This window comes from Somniosus microcephalus, chromosome 18, assembly GCF_052327205.1.
Source record: "Somniosus microcephalus isolate GS21.2 chromosome 18, FLI_Smic_1.0, whole genome shotgun sequence".
Classification (NCBI taxonomy): domain Eukaryota; kingdom Metazoa; phylum Chordata; class Chondrichthyes; order Squaliformes; family Somniosidae; genus Somniosus; species Somniosus microcephalus.
This window is the reverse complement of record NC_141004.1, coordinates 10,268,404-10,288,705: the sequence shown is the minus strand read 5'-3', so window position 1 is coordinate 10,288,705 and position 20,302 is coordinate 10,268,404. Positions and strand designations below refer to the sequence as shown.

Here is a 20,302-nt window from a genome sequence, read left to right as displayed (position 1 = left end):
ATTTCATAGGAGTCGGGTTCCCGACAAGTGCTGGAACCCGACTCCCAGAGGCGGGAAGGGATTAAAGGCAATTAAACTGCCTGTTAACAGGTAGTTAACAGGTAGTTTTTTGCCTATTCGCGATTTTTATTGCTGGTTTGTGGGCTTCCCGACAGCTCCAAACCACGAAAAGTTTTCGAGGCGGGACGTGGGTCTGAGGTCTTGGAGGGGTCGAGATGCCCAGTGTTCAGGTGAGTGAGGGGTGCAGGAGTGCAAAGGTAAGTGTTTTGCAAGTGTTTAAAGTGTTTAAATAAGTTTAACTTACTTTTACTTACCTTTACAGGAGTCCTGCATTCCGGTGTCGGGAGTCGGCTGCAAGAACCACAGAAGCTCCGATTTAAAAAAAAAAATCAGCTTCTTGGTTTCTGCAGCAAAATGATTTTAAAGTTATCCTGAGAAAGGACTGAGGCTGAATTAGCAGTTTCTCAGTGCTTGACAGCTTCAAACAGCTGCTAAACACTGATCTTTCATCTGCCAAAAGCTTTTGACAGATGAAATGTCAATCTCTGACGTCACCTGTTGCCGGGTGGCCCTTAATTGGCCTGCTGAGCCCACAGGGCGGGCTCAACAAGGTCAATCAGAGGAAAATCCAGTGGGTTGGCCACATCTCCATGGAGGCGGGACAACAAGCCCGAATGTGGGTTTCCCACCTCCAACCCGCCCCCGTAGCAAAATCCAGCCCATAGTGTTTGTTCTCGCTATCAGAGTCACTAATGAAATCTACTTTGCTTTATACACGACACTGGCGTATTCGGTTGCCCGTGCTGGAGGTTGGATAGCAGAGTGTTGGTCCTCGACCTTGAACTCCACTGTGCTGTAAACCACATTGGTAGCTTCTGCTGCCTTCGTGTCTGAACCCTCCAGACCGGAGTCCACGGGGACTTCTGCAGGCGGTCTCGCGATGCTGGCGTACTCGAACCCATCGTCCGGTCTTTCGGAGTCCTGTAGCGGGATCAGAGGAGGGGTCGTTTTATCGAAGAGGAAGGATAAACAACAGCAGCCAAATCTGGAGAGCAATGGAACAACCTCGAAAGGGAGTCAACCCATCACCGCCCTCATCTAGAGTTTCGGCAACGGCCATTTATACAGTGCCCTTAACATAGCAGAACCTCCCGAGGCGCTTCCAGGAGGCATAGTGGGAGAGAAATGGGTGCCGAGCCAAAGAAGGAGATATTAGGAGTGGTGAACAAAAGCTTGGTCAATGATCTGGACTTTAAGGAGCGCCTGAAAGGAAGAGATAGGCTAGGGAGAAAAGAGGAGAGGAGCTCTCCCTGATGTTGTGGGCCATTATCCCGCAACCAACATGATCACATTGCTACTTGTGGGATCTTGCTGTGCGCATATTAGAGTCATAGAGTTATACAGCACAGAAAGAGGCCCTTCGGCCCATCGTGTCCGCGCCAGCCATCAAGCCCCGTCTATTCTAATCCCATTTTCCAGCACTTGGTCCGTAGCCTTGTAAGCTATGGTGTTTCAAGTGCTTATCTAAATGCTTCTTGAATGTTGTGAGGGTTCCTGCCTCTACCACCCTTTCAGGCAGTGAGTTCCAGATTCTAACCACCCTCTGGGTGAAAAAGTTTTTCCTCAAATCCCCTCTAAACCTCCTGCCCCTTACCTTGAAACTATGCCCCCTGGTTATTGACCCCTCTACTAAGGGGAAAAGTTCATTTCTATCTACCCTATCTATGCCTCTCATAATTTTGTACTCCTCAATCAGGTCCCCCCTCAGCCTTCTCTGCTCTAAGGAAAACAACACCTGGCTGCCGCGTTTGCTACATTACAAGAGTGACTACATTTCAAAAGTGCTCTGTTGGCTGTGAAGCCCTTTGTGACGTCCGAATGTCCTGAAAGGCACGACGTAAATGCAAGTTCTTTCTTTTAAATATGAGCAGCATTTTGCTTAAAAGGACAGTGCCCAGCCTGGAGACTAAATGCCACCCACTTCTCAATTATCTCTGGCTTGTGGAGTTCTGCTTCTAACCGATCTCCACCCCCGTCTGTCCCCCCTCCCCCCAATTCCCAGCAGTGCTACTCCCCCCTCCTCGAGTCAGGACCTGCCTCAAGAACTCACTCCCTCCTCCTCGAGTCAGGACCTGCCTCAAGAACCCACTCCCTCCTCCTCGAGTCAGGACCTGCCTCAAGAACCCACTCCCCCCTCCTCGAGTCAGGACCTGCCTCAAGAACCCACTCCCTCCTCCTCGAGTCAGGACCTGCCTCAAGAACCCACTCCCCCCTCCTCGAGTCAGGACCTGCCTCAAGAACCCACTTCCTCCTCCTCGAGTCAGGACCTGCCTCAAGATCCCACTCCCTCCTCCTCGAGTCAGGACCTGCCTCAAGAACCCACTCCCCCCTCCTCGAGTCAGGACCTGCCTCAAGAACCCACTCCCTCCTCCTCGAGTCAGGACCTGTCTCAAGAACCCACTCCCCCCCTTGCTGCTAGTCTCAGCTGGGTGTGAGAGGGCCAAGCTTGTGGGGGAGGTTATTCCAGAGATGAACGCTTCTGGTGAATAACGCTCACTTCACCTCAAACCACCTCTGGCCAGTTGATTCATCCGACTGAAAAAAGAAACAGGACGACGGAGGTGACAGTCAAAACAAGTGCAAATCTGGAGAGCAAAACTGCGAAATATTCACCATCCACACATCTCCTAGCCTTCTGCCCTCCACAGGCAACTTCCTACCCCCTACAATGACCATCATTTCTCACGTGCTTTGATCATCGCAGTCTACACCTAACCTTTTATCTCCAATTGTGGGCGTCGCGGGCAAGGCCAGCATTTATTGCCCATCCCTAGTTGCCCTGAGAAGGTGGTGGTGGGCCGTTTGATGCAACTGAGTGACTCATTAGGCCACCTCAGAGGGCAGTTAAAAGTCAACCACGTTGGGTGTGGTACTGGGGTCACATATAGGCCCAGACCGGGTAAGGACGGCAGGTTTCCTTCCCTAAAGGCCATTCGTGAACTCGTTGGGTTTTTACAACAATCTGACAGCTTCACAGTCACTTTTACTGAATTCAAATTTTCAATCAGCCAATGGTGGTTTTGAACTCTCGTTCTCTGCATTATTAGTCCAGTCCTCGGGATTACTGTGATATCTTGAGACACAGCATATATACACACAACAGCACAACATGGCTTCCGGTAAGAACTGTACTGCACATAGCTTTATTATTATACACATCAGTAGTCCACCAGGTGGCGCTATTACACTTCTCCCTCCTTATTGAAGAAGTTAATCATAGCAAATAGTCATTGCACATGACTTGCATGGTATACACAACTCATTTTATGTTTCCAAATTCTACTATAGAATTCTGTAACACAAACAAAAAATGTGAACTTATTATCCATCTTTACAAATTAAACTTAACCACTGGTTTTCTGTTTCGAAGAGGATACTTTCTTTCTTGAATAGAACTTTCAGATCTTGTTGTAGGACTTTGACTCATTCTAGGCTGAGCCTGCGGTGAATTTTTCTCCAAGGGCTGACCTTGATCTACATTTGGACTCTACACTTTCAGACTGTTTGTCTGCCTGACTCAGGCTCAGACTTAAATTCTGACTTTGTCTCAGACTTGTTTCTGGTACGTCTGATGTAGGATTTGCTACTGGTGCTCTACTTGTAACAAGACGATCTGACTCATCATAATAAATGGAATCATCCCAGCTTTCAACTCCTTCCACATCTGTAGGTGAGATATGAGCAACGTGAACAAACCTAACCTTTCCATGATCAAACATCTTGACCAAATATGTGCGAGGGCCACATATCTTCACTACTCTTCCTGGTAACCACTTTAACCATTTATGGTGATGGTTCTTCACTCTAATCTTCTGGTTCAACTTTACACTGCTCTCTCTAACTCTACCTTTATCATGACTCTCTTTCTGCCTTGATTGCTTCTCTTCTACGGACTGTGCTGTCTTGTTTTGCACACTTTGTACAAAAATAATAAATTGCAGGACAACGGAGTATTACAATTTAAACTCTTTTAATGAAGCATCAGGTCTGTAAGCTTTCTCAATCAACACAGCACCGTGTGGACAAGATGGAGTCAGGACTCCTGGGTCTTCCCAAACAATAGCAGTCCTTACAGATGCCTGCAGGCCAATGACAACTCAGCATGTGATCACATGTGAATATAATAGGTATTCCTTACAGATGCCTGCGGGCCAATGATAAATCAGTATGCAAATGTTACATGTGCCAAGTTTGACTTTAACAACGAGAACCTGGTTCGTGGCTGTCGTTTGAGAAACAACTCAGCTGGTTTTCTACCAGTAGTGGTATGAGGAGTATTCCGATAGATAATCAGAAAATGTGCCAGTTTGTGGTCCAATGACAACTGACATTTCTTTGGATTTGGATCCAGCATTTGCTTGATGAGGGCGCGTTTGACAATTTGTACTGTGCGCTCTGCTGCACCATTTGAAGCAGGGTGGTACGGTGGAACTTTGGTATCTTTCACACCGTTTCTGCTCATGAAATGTGTGAACTCTTCTGAACAAAATTGCGGCCCATTATCAGACACAATTTCTTCTGGGAGGCCGTATGAAGAAAACAATCTTCGCAAATTGTCTCGTGTTTTGCTTGTTGTTATTATCCGCATCGGAAAAACCTCTACCCACTTCGAGTGACTATCTATCACTATGAACAATTGCTGTCCTTCTAGCTCAGCAAAATCTACATGTAACCTTTGCCCCACTCTGGAAGGCCATTTCCATGGCTGTACTGATGGTGGTTTCTTGCTCACCAATTGACATGTTGTACACTGACTGACTATGTATCCCTTTATCTTAACCTGGCCACCATAAGTATCTTCGTGCAAAGCTCTTGGTCAAGCACATTCCCAGGTGCTGGTCATGAAGATCTAACAATTTAGACCTGAATGTATTTGGGATAACCACTCTTGCTCCGACATGATACAATCTTTATCCTCTGGCAATTCATTCCTACGAATGAAGTATGGATGGATATCTTCCTCTGATACCTGGTTTGGCAATCCATTTGCTATGTAATCATACACCTTTGATATAATTGGGACACGTTTGGTTGCCCTACCAATCTCTTCAGCTGTGACTGGCAGCTCATCAATGCATGAGAAATAGAATACTTCTTCCTTATTGGGTGTAACTTGTGATGGGGATGGCAACCTGGACATAGCATCAGCATTACTGTGATCAGCTGATCGTCTGTACTCAATGTCATACGTATACACTGACAAAATCAAAACCCATCTGTGCATTCGGGCTGCAGCTAAGGTTGGAACTGTGGACTTTGGATGGAGGATTGCTGTCAGGGGCTTATGGTCAGTAACTATGGTAAACTTATGACCAAACAAGTATTTGTGAAACTTCTTGATCCCAAAAATCAATGACAAAGCTTTCCTTTTGACCTGCGCATAATTCCGCTCACTGGCACTGAGAGTGCGTGAAGCAAAAGCAATTGGTCTCTCCTCCCCACCATCTAGTACATGAGAGATCACTGCCCCAACTCCGTACGGAGAGGCGTCACACACTAGCTTGATCGCCTTAGATACATCATAGTGAACTAACATGGTACTCTCTACTAACTGGCTTTTACACTCTTAGAACGCAGTGTCGCATTCTTTTGACCATTTCCAAGGGACCTGTTTTCTCAACAGCTGATTCAGTGGATGTAACAATGTAGCCAAGTTTGGGAGGAACTTTCCTTAATAATTCAAAAGACCCAAAAATGACCGAAATTCAGAGACATTCTTGGGAGTGGGTGCATTCCTGATTGCATCCAGCTTTCCCTTGGTTGGATGTAAACCACCTTTGTCTACTCTGTGCCCCAAGTACTCCACTGAGTTTTGAAACAACTCACACTTGTGAGCTGTCACTCGTACTCCGTGCTTCTCTAGCCGTTTGAGCACTTCATTCAACACCTCACCATGGATTTGCCTGATTGGTGCTGAAATGAGTATGTCACCCAAATAACACACTACCCCTTCAGTCCCCTGCAAAATTTGGTTCATCACCCCCTGGAATATGTCGGGGCGGAAGACACTCCAAAGGGTAGCCTATTGAACTGATATAGGCCTCGGTGACTATTTATAGTCAAGCATGACTTGGACTCTTCATCGAACTCAAGTTGTAGGTAGGCGTTTGTTAGATCTAACTTCGAAAAGATCTGGTCATCTGTCAGCGTTGTGAACAAATCTTCCACATTTGGCAACGTATTGGGTAGATTACACTGTAGAACCTGGTTTATGGTTACCTTATAATCACCACACAACCTTACCTTACCAGCTGACTTAGGTACAACAACAATGGGTGTAGCCCAATTACTGAAATCTACCCTAGAGATAATGTTCTCAGTTTCTAGTCTTTTGAGTTCTTGCTCAACTTTCTCCGTGAGTGCGTATGGTATGGGACGTGGCTTGCAGTAAATTGGTCTTGCGTCCTTCTGCACTCTGACACTTGTCTTGAAGTCTTGGATCGGACTGCCCATTTCACTGAACACCTTCGGATACTGCTTGATGACATCATCTTTCGATGCAAATTTCGCGTCCACACGAAAAATCTCATTCCAACCCAGCTTCCGTGATCCCAACCAATTTCTACCTATCAAGGCAGGCTTGTCTCCTGCCACTACTATGAGAGGCAAGCTCTGACACTGATCCTTGTATTTCACTGGGATGGTGACACTTCCTACTACAGGGCTTTGCTCTCCTGAGTAACCTCGCAAGCTCTACCTTCGATTTCTCGAGTCGATAATCACGCAACTTGTCGCGATAGAGTGGTTCCGGTACTACGCTCACGGATGCACCAGTGTCGATTTCCATGGGTATCCTAGTTCCTGTGATATCTACTTGGATGACGATACCTTGCGAATCGCTGTTAGATACCTTCGTGCTCCTGATGACGTGAATCTCTAGAAACTCCTCGTCCTGCTGCTGCTCTTCAACGGTACGTAGTGTCTGGCGATTTCTACTTCTAGCATTGCCAGTCGGTTTACTCTTCTGTCGGCACACCTTCACAAGATGCCCAGTTTTCTTGCAGTAGAAACACTCTGCCTTCACATATGGACAGCTTTGAGCGAGGTGTTGTCCCAGGCACCGATAGCACAACTTCAATGCACTGTTACCGTGGCCAGTTGCTGAGGCCTTGGGGCCCAACTGCCTTTTTACTTTTAGCCTGCAGCCGATTCACCTCGGTTGTCTGTCGACTGGAAATGGCGCGGAACTCTTCGGGAGTATCGGTCGGCCATATCCATCGACATAGCTGTCTGACAAGCTAAGTCAAAAGTCAAGTTAGGGGTTGTCAATAACTTACTCCTGATACATTCAGTTTTCATCCCACAAACAAAGCGGTCACGCAAAGCTCGGTCCTGAAAGTTTCCGAAATGACAGTGAATGGATAGCTTTTTTAAAGCTACAATGTACTCACTGATACCCTCGTCATTTAATTGATCATTTTTTCCAAAACAATGGCCCAGAAATTCGGGTCCCAACGTACGAGTACGGACGGAGTACTCACGCGTGGACCCGATGGAAGTGCCGGAATCTTGCATGCACTACGCATGCGCGGGAAACCGGCACTTCCGATCCTCTGAACCAAGGGGTTCAGAGGTCGAACGTGTGCGCGCGGGAGTCTGCGCGCGCGCGTTGAACTTCCTTATTTTTTTCAGGTTTTAACGTGCGGGTAAGTCTGTACATTTTAGAAATGTAAAAAGCAGCCATAAGGACTTCATTTTCAAAGGTAAGTGGTCAATTATTTAAAATTAAAACATCTTTTCCACAGGTTTTTTACTTTTAAATACTTTAAAGCAAGGTAAGTTTATTTTTAGCCCCGTTTTTTAATAAAATTATTTTTTTCAAAAATTTAAATTTTTGTTTAAAATAGTTATTTAATGTCATTTATAGTTTATTTACAAAGTGTGATGTTTTAAAAAAAATTTTTGAAGGTAAAGTACAGTTTTACAGCCTCAGCATTTATACCTTTTGACAGGTCTATCTGTCAAGACTTATGAATGGAGCATTCCCTGCTCCGATTGGCTGCCTGTTGCTCACGTGATCCCAGGGGACGCTTCGCACTAACTACGCCCCTGGGACACGCCAGCAAAGCGCGCCGGCCTCTGGGACAGGCTCGGAGAGGAATTCCACGCAGGCCAAGAGGTCAACTGCCGGCGCGCTAGATAAGTGTAGGTCGGGGGCTTGCACCCGCGGGAAGCCCCCAACCTGAATTTCTGGGCCAATAACTTTCAGCCATTTCCAGGGGCTTTGGACTGTAATGCTGTTCTCCTTCAGTGGCGTGTCCTTGGGCTTGGTGGGAACAAGCAAATTTTTCAGGGTTTCGTACACCTCGGGGCCTGCTTCAGTCAAAAAAATAGCCCGTTTCATTTCTAAAACCGCCCGGTTACGGATTACATCATCGGGGACTTCGACGATTCTATTCGCGGTGAAAAACATTTCTAGCCGCTCCATATATGCTCCGAAAGTCTCTCAGTCGTTCTCGAACTCACCCAAGCGCCCTGTTATTCCCCGAGACGCAGCCATCTGGACTCTGGCAACATTGACAGTTCAGCCACATGTGCTCAAATTTACCGCCCGGGATTTTTAAGTTTTTTCTGCATAACGAAGAACCTCGAACAGTCCCTCCGTTGGTTGGCAGGATTACCCTCCAACAAAAAGTTCAGCTCGGGAATCCGCAATCCCATCCTCTGTTATGTCTGACATTGGTGATAGGTACTCGATTGCCTTGGCCTGAGCACATGGAGTTTGATACTGCTGTTATCGTTGTATTGTGTCTGACATTGGATATAGGTATTCGATTGCTTTTGCCTGTAAGAGCGTGTTTGGATCAGCCATTAAAAGCAACATGAACTGAGCTCTGCATACGGCCTCTGGATTATCTTTGCAAACGCAACATTTGGCGACGAGGATGGCTGAAATCTCTCTTCCACCACCTCCTCCCTTCCTTGCACTACCCGGTGAGCCCCCGATCCCATGGGTTCGTTGGTTACAGTCCTTTGAAACCTACCTCATTGCTCCTGGACTAGAAAATGTGAGTACAGCATGGAAAAAGGCACTGTTATCCCATTGCTTGGGAGCGGAGGGCCAGCGTGTTCTTGGGACATTATGCGCAGCAGACTCAATTCAAACGTATGATGTGGCTGTGGCTCTGTTAAGCACACATTTCTCTGCCCCACAAAGTGCCCTCCTGCGGCGATTCATTTTTAGACAGCGTCACCAACTCCCCGGCGAGTCGGTGCATCAATACGTGGCTAATTTGAGGGGGTTAGCTAGCTCGTGCAAGTTCGGTGCACTACAAGATGAGATGGTGCGTGATCAACTAATAGAGCACACCAACAACGTGAGAGTGCGTGAAAGACTGTTACTCGAGTCCGATGATCTGTCGTTGTCACAGGCAGTCAACATTGCCTTTCAAGTGGAGTCTGCAGCCGAATGTGCAGCGGAACTAGCACACACACCCAGTGACAGTGCCCTCGGCCCCGACAGCTCTGACACGGTAATGCTCGCGCGATGGCAGCAACGCGCGCTACTGCGGCAACAGTGTGGAAACTGCGGATCTCATTCACATGCTACCAGAGCGCAGAATTGCCCCGCGCGCGGCCAAGCCTGTCGCAATTGTGGAAAACAAAATCACTTTGCCAATGTCTGCCGCTCTGCCCCTGTTGCTACAAATGAACACTCTCAGTCCTCAAGCAGTTGGCCTATAATTCACAACGTGAGCTCTGGGCCAGTAGTGGCTTTCAAGTCATGCACAATTAACCTGAATGATGTGTGCATCACTCTGTTGTTGGATACCGGTGCCAGCGTCTCACTGCTGAATGTGGACACATTCAAACGCTTTTTCAGCTCCCTGCCACTCTCTGCGCCCTCCACTGCCCTTTTCGAAAATTGGACTAGTGGCCTCAGTCAACCTCACTGTACGCGATGGAACAAAAGTTTTGCCAGGTTTTTGTTTTCATGTGGCACGCCAAGGAGCTAACCTGATGGGACTGGATCTTTTCACTGACCTGGGTTTTTCTCTCTTGGACACTGGTGGGTCTGCGATTCTGCACGTCGCCTCACCGTGGCGCCAAACATGGCCAGCACTCTTCGAGGGTCTGGGCTGCCTGACTGCCTTCACCCACCAGCCCATGGTTGACTCCACCGTTACCCCTGTCATTCAGCCATTGCGCCGCATCCCGCTTGCTCTCCGTGACAGGGTCACAGCTGAACTAAAGCAGCTACTGGAAGCTGGCATCATCAAACCAGTTGAGGCCTCCCCATGGGTCTCCAACCTGGTGGTCGCAATGAAAAAGTCAGGTGGTCTACGCATCTGTGTCGATCTTCGAGCAGTGAATAAGGCCGTAATCCCTGACAAATATCCACTGCCCACGTCAGAGGAACTCACAGCGCAGTTCTATGGTTCCATCCTGTTCTCGAAACTGGACCTTTGACAGGGCTATCTACAGGTTCCCCTCCACCCCAGCAGCAGGGACCTCACTGCTTTTGTGACACATGCTGGCGTCTTTCGGTACACCAGGATGCCATTTGGACTTAGCTCTGCACCCAGCTGCTTCCAAAAGGTGATGTCCTCTGTGCTCGCGGGCATTCCTGGGGTGGCCATCTACCTGGATGACATCGTTGTGCATGGGCCCTCGACCTCCACTCATGACGAATGCCTTCACAGAGTTTTCACGGCTCTAGCAAAACACAAGCTCACACTGAATGGCGAAAAGTGTGTCTTTGCTGTTTCAGAGATCGAATTTGTGGGGTTTCGGTTGTCGGCTGACGGTATATCCCCACTCCAGTCAAACGTGGATGCCATTCACAGCATCCCAGAACCCAGCTCTGCAGCACAGGTTGCCTCCTTCCTTGGCATGACTGGATACTACCTGAAGTTTTTGCCCCAGTACTCAGCCGCCACAGCCCCACTGCGCCAGCTCCTGCGAAAGGATGAGCCTTGGGTGTGGTCACAAGCTGTTCGCCTCCTCAAATCGCAGCTCACGTCGCCTCCAGTGTTGGCTCACTTTAACGTCGCCAGCCCCACCCTCGTCACCTGCGACGCGTCCGCTGCAGCTGTGGGGGCGGTGTTATTACAGATACAGAATGGAGTGGAGAAACCAATCGCCTTTGCCTCCCGAGCCCTTAGCCCCACTGAAGAGAAGTACTCAGTAGGCGAGCGTGAGGCGCTGGCGTGTGTCTGGGCATGTAAGCGGTGGCACCTGTACACGTATGGCCGTGCCTTCACCCTGCGAACCGATCACCAGGCTCTCACTGCCCTGCTGTCGACATCCGGCACGGGCCACAGACCACTGCGTCTACACCGCTGGTCTGACCGCCTCCGCCAATACAATTTCAGTCTCCAGTTCACACCAGGACGTGACAATGTTGTTGCAGATCTGCTCTCCCGCACTGTCTCTGCCCCAGTCGGGTCTGAACATGTGAAACAGGATATCGTCCAGATGCTGCACACGCCTCTCCAAACCACAGTCTCTCTCCAGGAGCTCAAAGAGGCCTCTGAACAGGATCCGGCCCTCTCCCAGCTGTGCACCTTCATCAGAGATGGCTGACCTCACAAGGTGCCTGAGGAACTGTCTGCCTACTCCAGAGTTAAAGAGGAGCTCTCCTGCTGGAATGACTCCTGTGTTGCACGTGGGCTCTGCACTGTGGTCCCAAGTGCCCTTCGTGCGCGTGTTTTATCCATGGCGCACGAGGGCCACTTGGGCATAGTGAAGCTCAAACAACGATGCCAAGACCTAGTGTGGTGGCCGGGTATCAACAGGGAAATCGAGGCCCTGGTCAAGGACTGTGCAGCCTGCCTTGTAAGTGGCAAGACTGGCCACCAAGCTCCTCCACCCCTGCAACCCCTTGCCTGGCCCTCTCAGCCCTGGGAGCACCTGCAGCTGGACGTCTGCGGGGAGATCCATGGTGTCCCCCACCATCAGCGGTTCCTAGTGGTGACCTATGACCTGCACTCAAAATGGCCAGAGGTCACTGCCGTGGGCTCCGTCACCTCTCGGGTCATCATCGATATCCTTGAGTCCCTCTTCTCCCGCTGGGGGCATCCAAAGGCCATCACCACAGGCAATGGCCCCCAAATGGTCTCTTCGGATCTCTCCTCTTACCTTGAGAGCAAGGGCATCCATCACATACGCACACGTACTACCACCCCGAGTCAAATGGGGGGGTGGAGCGTTTTAACCAGACACTGAAAAATGGCCTCAGAGCACACCTATCCCAGGGGTGTGCGTTTGACAAGGCCCTCCTCCACACACTGCTGCACTACAGAGCCTCCCAGCATTCCACTACAGGGGTCTCACCCGCATCCTTCATGCTGGGCCGTGAGCTCATGCTGCCCCTTGGCAGGCTCCGCCCCTCGCTAGCTCAGAGCCCTGCTCCACGGGCTCAAGCCACAGTCGCCAGACAGCAGGAGAAGATGAAACTCCGCTTCGACCAGTCGAAGAGGGCCAAGGCACCCAACATCTCAGTCTCCGATTGGGTCAGAGTCCGCAGGCCTCACCGCAACAATAAGATGGCCTCATTCTGGTCCTCCCCTCTCCAAATCAGCCGCCAACTTGGACCAGCCACTTTCTGCCTCACTGACGACTCTCGGTGGCATGCCAGCCGCCTTCGGAAGGTGCCAGCACCCCCTGATGCGGGATTATATGGACTTAATCCCCAAGCCTTAACCCCAGAGTGGCAGGATGCACATGTGGCTCAGCCAGCCAACCCTCAAGCAGATATTGTGCCTCAGCCTGCTCTTCACCAGCCCGCACCTCGGCCTGTTCATACACATTCTTGCCCTGGCCACCTACAGGACTTTGTCACTACATTTCATGTTTGAAATTCTGTGAGGGGGGAGGAAATGTCATGTCTGACATTGGTGATAGGTACTCGATTGCCTTGGCCTGAGCACATGGAGTTTGATAGTTCTGTTATCGTTGTATTGTGTCTGACATTGGATATAGGTATTCGATTGCTTTTGCCTGTAAGAGTGTGTTTGGATCAGCCATTAAAAGCAACATGAACTGAGCTCTGCATACGGCCTCTGGATTATCTTTGCAAACGCAACATCCTCGTCGCCAATTCTGTGATATCTTGAGACGCAGCACATGAATCAGTCATTCATGAAAGAAAGACTTATGAAATAATACTGAGCAGCCTACGGGTGGCGCTGTCCAGGGAGAGTATGGGGGAGAAATTCGGTATCGCCCCATTTGGGGCGCAATTATCGGCCGGGCGCAAAGATTAGCGCCTGGCGCTAATTATTGCCTCCGACTGCAAACTTGGCTTTTATCGCCCCTGGAGCTAATTGGAACGCTAAATCAGGCGCTTCACATCTGTCTTAAGGTGCAAAGGCCAAGGAGCGAGGCGCTACCTCAGAGCACTGGCAAATCTCATGTGATGTCAGTCAGCAATGGAACACAGACACACTGGCACCGGCCAATTCTTAAAGGGGAGTTCTGATGAATGGTCATCGACCTGAAACGTTAACTCTGTTTCTCTCTTCACAGATGCTGCTTGACCTGCTGAGTTTCTCCAGCATTTTCTGTTTTTATCTTAAAGGGGAGGGTTTATCTTGGTCTCCATCCACATCCTGTTCATTGCAGCCTTGAGTCTCGGCCTGGAGAGACCTGTACATCAAATCTGCTGGAAAGAACAATGGAGAGACCCAGGGAAAGAGCTCAGAGTGCAGCCCCCACAGTCTCTTCTAAATAGATACAAGGAAGGGCAAATCAAAATGAACCTGCAAAGTGTTGCTCAGTACCCAAAACTCCTTCACACGGCGTTGAATCTCTCCAGAAGTCTCTCTCTCTCTCTCTCTCTCTCTCTCTCTCAGAATGCATGGTGCAAAAATGCCACCAACAAAAAAAGGAAGGAAGCGGTCGCCTTTAAATTGCGCTCCCCCAGTCCCTTCCCGACTGCAAAACGCTCCCCTCAAACTGTCGTTGCTAGCGGCAGGTATTAAGGCAGGGGGCACCACACAATTTCCAGTCCGGGGCGCTACTGGGGCGTTGCGCACTCGACTGACTTCACGATCTGCCGGCGCAGGAGATCGTGGTGGTAGTGTTTAACGCCGCCGCAAAATGCCCGGTCAATTTCGCGAGAGGCGCAGATATTTCCGCGCCCGGGCGCTAGTTGGTTTGCGCCCCACTTAGCGCCCTCTTAAGGCGCTAACAGGTGGCGCTACCAACTGAATTTTTCCCCCTATAAGTACTCGGGCATGGGCCCAGCTTGCGCAGGACATTCTTAACAGGAACTAGTGAAGGACACAACTAGAACTGTACTGCATATGGACTTCTTAAATAATATTAATAAATTTAATTAATTACATAGGATGGGAGAGCAGGTGATGTATTACTGTTGTGAAATGTGGGAGCCGGTGGACCCCATTGATGCTCACGGTGATTACATTTGCGATAAGTGTTTGCAGCTAGAGGAACTCCGGCTCTGTGTTGATGAGCTGGAGACCAAGCTTCAGACACTGCAACACATCAGGGAGGGGGAGTGTTACCTAGACTCTGTTTCAGGAGGTAGTCACACCAATTAGATTAATTAATTCAGGTGTAGTCCGTGGTCAGGGACAGGATGGTGTGACTAGAAGTGAGGTAGGTAAGGGGATCCAGCAGGTAGTGTTGGAGGAGCTGCAGCCCTTGCTCTTGTCCAACAAGTTTGAGGCTCTTACTCCCTGTGGGGATGGGAACGGGGACTGCGGGGAGGATGAGCAATCTGCCCACAGCACCATGGAGCGGGGGGCCATTCAAGTGGGGGGAGTTAAAAGAAATGTTGTAGTGGTAGGGGATAGTATCGTTAGGGGGATAGATAGGGTTCTTTGCAGCCGAGAGCAAGAGTCCCAAAGGCTGCGTTGCCTGCCTGGTGCCAGGGTTAAGGACATCTCCTCTGGGCTGGAGAGAAACTTGGAGTGGGAGGGGGAGGATCCAGTTGTCGTGGTCCATGTTGGTACCAACGACATAGATAGGACAAGGAAAGAGGTTCTGCTGAGGGAGTTTGAGCAGCTAGGGGCCAAATTAAAAAGCAGAACCACAAGGGTAATAATCTCTGGATTACTACCTGAGCCACATGCAAATTTGGCTAGGGTAAATAAAATTAGAGAGTTATATGCGTGGCTCAAAGACTGGTGTGGGAGAAATGGGTTTTGCTTCTTGGGACACTGGCACCAGTACTGGGACAGGAGAGAGCTGTTCCGTTGGGACGGACTTCACTTGGCCAGTGCTGGGACTAGAATCCTGGCGAATCGAATAACTAGGGCTGTAGAGAGGGCTTTAAACTAATTAGTGGGGGGGAGGTTTTAAGAGAGCGAAAAATAAAAATGACAGCGGAGAAGGCAATAGAGCAAGGTAGCAGTGGGGGAATTAAAAACCAGAGCATGTCAGGAAGGGACAGAATGTATGATGATAAAGGTAAAGTAGTAAAAGGGGTAAAAGCAGGAATAAGTTGTCAGAAAACATATTTGAAAGTTCTTTATCTGAATGCACGCAGCATTCATAACAAAATAGACGAGTTGACGGTACAAATAACTATACATGGGTATGATCTGGTGGCCATTACAGAAACATGGCTGCAAAAGGATCATGACTGGGAACTAAACATACAAGGGTATTTGACAATTAGGAAGGACAGACAGGAAGGAAAGGGAGGTGGGGTTGCTATGGTAATCAAGGATGGAATCACTGCAATAGTCAGAAATGATATTGGGTCAACGGATCAGGATAGTGAAACAGTTTGGGTGGAGATAAGGAATAATAAGGGGAAAAAGTCACTAGTGGGCATAGTCTATAGGCCTCCTTGCAGTTGCAACTCTGTTAGTCGGAGTATAAATCAGGAAATAGTTAGGGCTTGTAATAAGGGAACAGCTATAATCATGGGGGATTTTAACTTTCATATTGACTGGACTAATCAAATTGGGCATGGCAGCCTTGAGGAAGAGTTCATAGAGTGTATTAGGGACGGGTTCCTTGAGCAGCATGTAACTGAACCAACCAGGGGGCAGGCAATCTTAGATCTGGTCCTGTGTAATGAGACAGGATTAATAAAAAATGTCCTAGTAAAGGATCCCCTTGTAATGAGTGACCATAATATGGTTGAATTCCAAATTCAGTTTGAGGGTGAGAGAGTTGGATCTCAAACCAGCATACTGAGCTTAAATAAAGGAGACTATGAAGGTATGAGGGTAGAATTGACTAAAGTGGACTGGGAAAACAGATTGAAGTGTAAGACAGTACAAGAGCAGTGGTCTACATTCAAGGAGATATTTCACATCTTTCAAGATAAATATATTCCACTGAGGAAAAAGGGGAATAAAAGAAAAGACAGCCATCCGTGGCTTAGTAAAATAATAAAGGATAGTATCCGACTGAAAACAAGGGCATATAAAGTAGCCAAATCTAGTGGGAGGATAGAGGATTGGGAAGCATTTAAAAACCAGCAAAGAATAACTAAAAGATTAATTAAGAAAGGGAAGATAGATTATGAAAGTAAACTAGCAAAAAATATAAAAACAGATAGCAAGAGTTTCTACAGCTATATAAAAAGAAAAAGGGTGGCTAAAGTGAATGTTGGTCCCTTAGAGGATGAGAACATGAAACTAGTGGTGGGGAACATGGAGATGGCAAAGACGCTGAACAAATATTTTGTATCAGTCTTTACAGTAGAGGACACTAAAAATATCCCAACACTGGACAAACAGGGGGCAATGGGGAGGGGAGGAGCTAAACACGATTAAAATCACTAAGGAGGTGATACTCGGTAAAATAATGGGACTTAAGCTGGATAAATCCCCCGGACCTGATGGCCTTCATCCTAGGGTCTTGAGAGAAGTAGCGGTAGGGATTGTGGATGCATTGGTGATTATTTTCCAAAACTCCCTGGACTCAGGAAAGGTCCCGGCAGATTGGAAAACTGCTAATGTAACACCCTTATTTAAGAAGGGAAGTAGACAAAAAGCTGGAAACTATAGACCAGTTAGCCTAACATCTGTGGTTGGTAAAATGTTGGAGTCCATTATTAAGGAAACAGTAACAGAGCATTTGGATAAACATAATTTAATAGGACAGAGTCAGCATGGTTTTATGAAGGGGAAGTCATGTTTGACAAATTTGCTCGAATTCTTTGAGGACGTAACATACAGGGTGGATAAAGGGGAACCAGTGGATGTAGTGTATTTGGACTTCCAAAAGGCATTTGACAAGGTTCCACACAAAAGATTACTGATCAAGATAAGAAATCACGGGATTGGGGGTAATATACTGGCATGGGTGGAAGATTGGCTATCTAACAGAAAACAAAGAGTTGGGATAAATGGTTCATTCTCAGGCTGGCAATCAGTAACTAGTGGTGTTCCGCAGGGGTCAATACTGGGACCCCAACTCTTTACAATCTATATTAATGATTTGGAGGAAGGGACCGAGTGCAACATATCCAAGTTTGCCGACGATACAAAGATGGGAGGGAAAGCAGTGAGTGAGGAGGACATAAAAAACCTGCAAAAGGACATAGACAGGCTAGGTGAGTGGGCGGAGATTTGGCAGATGGAATATAATATTGGAAAGTGTGAGGTTATGCACTTTGGCAGAAAAAATCCAAGAGCAAGTTATTATCTAAATGGAGAGAAACTGCAAAGTGCTACAGTACAAAGGGATCTGGGGGTCCTGGTGCATGAAACACAGAAGGTTAGTATGCAGGTACAGCAGGTGATCAGGAAGGCCAATGGAATCTTGGCTTTTATTGCAAGGGGGATGGAGTATAAAAACAGGGAAGTCTTGCTGCAGTTATACAGGGTATTGGTGAGGCCACACCTGGAATACTGCGTGCAGTTTTGGTTTCCATATTTAAGAAAAGATATACTTGCTCTCGAGGCAGTTCAGAGAAGGTTCACTCGGTTGATTCCGGATATGAGGGGGTTGACGTATGAGAAAAGGTTGAGTAGGTTGGGACTCTACTCATTGGAGTTCAGAAGAATGAGAGGCGATCTTATTGAAACATATAAGATTGTGAGGGGGCTTGATCGGGTGGATGCGGTGAGGATGTTTCCAATGATGGGTGAGACTAGAACTAGGGGGCATAATCTTAGAATAAGGGGCTGCCCTTTCAAAACTGAGATGAGGAGAAACTTCTTCACTCAGAGGGTAGTAAATCTATGGAATTTGCTACCCCAGAGAGCTGTGGAAGCTGCAACATTAAATAGATTTAAAACGGAGATAGACAGTTTCTTAGCAGATAAGGAAATTAGGGGTTACGGGGAGAGGGCAGGGAAGTGGACGTGAGTCTAGGTTCGGATCAGCCATGATCCTATTGAATGGCGGAGCAGGCCCGAGGGGCCGTATGGCCTACTCCTGCTCCTATTACTTATGTTCTTATGTTTTATTATTATATACATCAGTAGTCACCAGGTGGCGCTAACATAACCACTACACCACCATAACCAGGCAAACAGTTATTTATTCAACCTCTCTTTGAATCCTTTCAGTCACAACTTTTTAATTCCTGGCCTCACGTTAGACTTGTCCATTTTAACCTCAGGTTCTCTAGGACTGTGCTCGCAGAACAACTCAAGCAATTTGTTTGCATCACCCAGGTCTCTCAGCGTGTTAAGGCCCCGGATCAGGTCTTGGGTTGAGAGGGAAGAAGAGAAGGAAAGTCTAGAAATGTTCCACAAACAAAAGTAAACCTTTCAATTGGCACCCCATTCACCACCTCGCCAAGACTTCTTCGGCAGCACCTCCCAATCCCGCGACCTCTACCACCAGAAAGACAAGGGCAGCAGGCGCATGGGAACACCACCACCTCCAAGTTCCCCTCCAAGTCACGCACCATCCTGACTTGGAAATATATTGCTGTTGCTTCATCGTGGCTGGGTCAAAATCCTGGAACTCCCTCCCTAACAGCACTGTGGGAGCACCTTCACCACACGGGCTGCAGCGGTTCAAGAAGGAGGCTCACTAGCACCTTCTCAAGGGCAACTCGGGATGGGCAATAAATGCTGGCCTTGTCAGAGACGCCCACATCCCAGGAATGAATTTTTAAAAATCTATTTATCTTCTGACGCTGTCTCCTTTAAACAACCAAAAGCTAAAAAAAATAATAATTAATTCTTGTTTACCTCCTCTCCCTCCTTTAATCTCATTCTCTGGGGACCAGCCGTGTCCTTGCCTGTAAAAGAGACGAGCAGAATTTGACACAGTTGCTGCAGCATCACAGATAGGAGCCAGTGAAACATGCCTTAACGTATTGGGATCTCTCACCAACTCCTACGTATCACAGCCCGCACAGGTGGTCATACAGTACATAGCGTCGGTTCAAGAGCTAAGCGGCCTCAGGTTATTTATAGAATCATAGAATCACAGAACAGTACAGCACAGAAGGAGGCCGTTCGGCCCATCGAGTCTGTGCCGGCTCTTTCGAAGAGCAATCCAGTTAGTCCCACTCCCCCCGCTCTTTCCCCATATCTCTGAATTTTTTCTCCTTCACGTATTTATCCAATTCCCTTTTGAAGGCTACTATTGAATCTGGAGAACAGGGATAGACTTCAAGAGGACATAGACAGGCTGGCGGAATGGGCGGACACGCGGCAGATGAAGCTTATCGCAGAAAAGTGTGAAGTGATACATTTTGGTAGGAATGAGGAGAGACAATATAAACTAAAGGGTACAATCCTAAAGGGGGTGCATGAACAGAGATCTGGGGTTTTATGTGCACAAATCGTTGAAGGTGGCAGGGCAGGCTGAGACAGTGGTTAAAAAATGCATACGGGATCCTGGGCTTCATAAATAGAGGCAAGGAAGTTATTATGAACCTTTATAAAACACTAGTTCGGCCACAATTGGAGTATTGTGTCCAATTCTGAGCACCGCACTTTAGGAAGGATGTGAAGGCTTTAGAGAGGGTGCAGGAAAGATTTACAAGAATGGTTCCAGGGATGAGGGACTTCAGTTACGTGGATAGACTGGAGAAGCTGGGGTTGTTCTCCTTAGAGCAGAGAAGGTTGAGAGGAGATTTGATAGAGGTGTTCAAAATCATGAGGGGTCTAGACAGAGTAAAGAGAGAGAAACTGTTCCCATTGGCGGAAGGGTCGATGACCAGAGGATTTAAGGTGATTGGCAGAAGATCCAAAGGCGACATGAGGAAAAACTTTTTTATGCAGCGAGTGGTTAGGATCTGGAATGCACTGCCTGAGAGGGTGGTGGAGGCAGATTCAATTGTGGCTTTCAAAAGGGAATTGGATAAGTACCTGAAGGAAAAATAATTGCAGGGCTACGGGGAAAGGGC

At 48.0% G+C, this 20,302-nt stretch overlaps 1 protein-coding gene across 1 annotated transcript in view; it reads right to left on the bottom strand.

Moving 5' to 3' along the window:
• Positions 1–346: 346 nt before the first annotated feature.
• The window catches only part of LOC147105018 (uncharacterized), a 41,310-nt gene continuing 21,354 nt past the window's right edge, over positions 347–20,302 (bottom strand). The window contains exons 5-6 of the mRNA XM_086011033.1: positions 19,137–19,186; positions 347–981 (exon numbers count right to left, since the gene is read on the bottom strand). Of these exons, the coding sequence (XP_085867159.1) occupies positions 760–981; positions 19,137–19,186 (272 nt within the window). The 3' untranslated portion in view covers positions 347–759. The remainder of the gene's footprint in view (positions 982–19,136; positions 19,187–20,302) is intronic.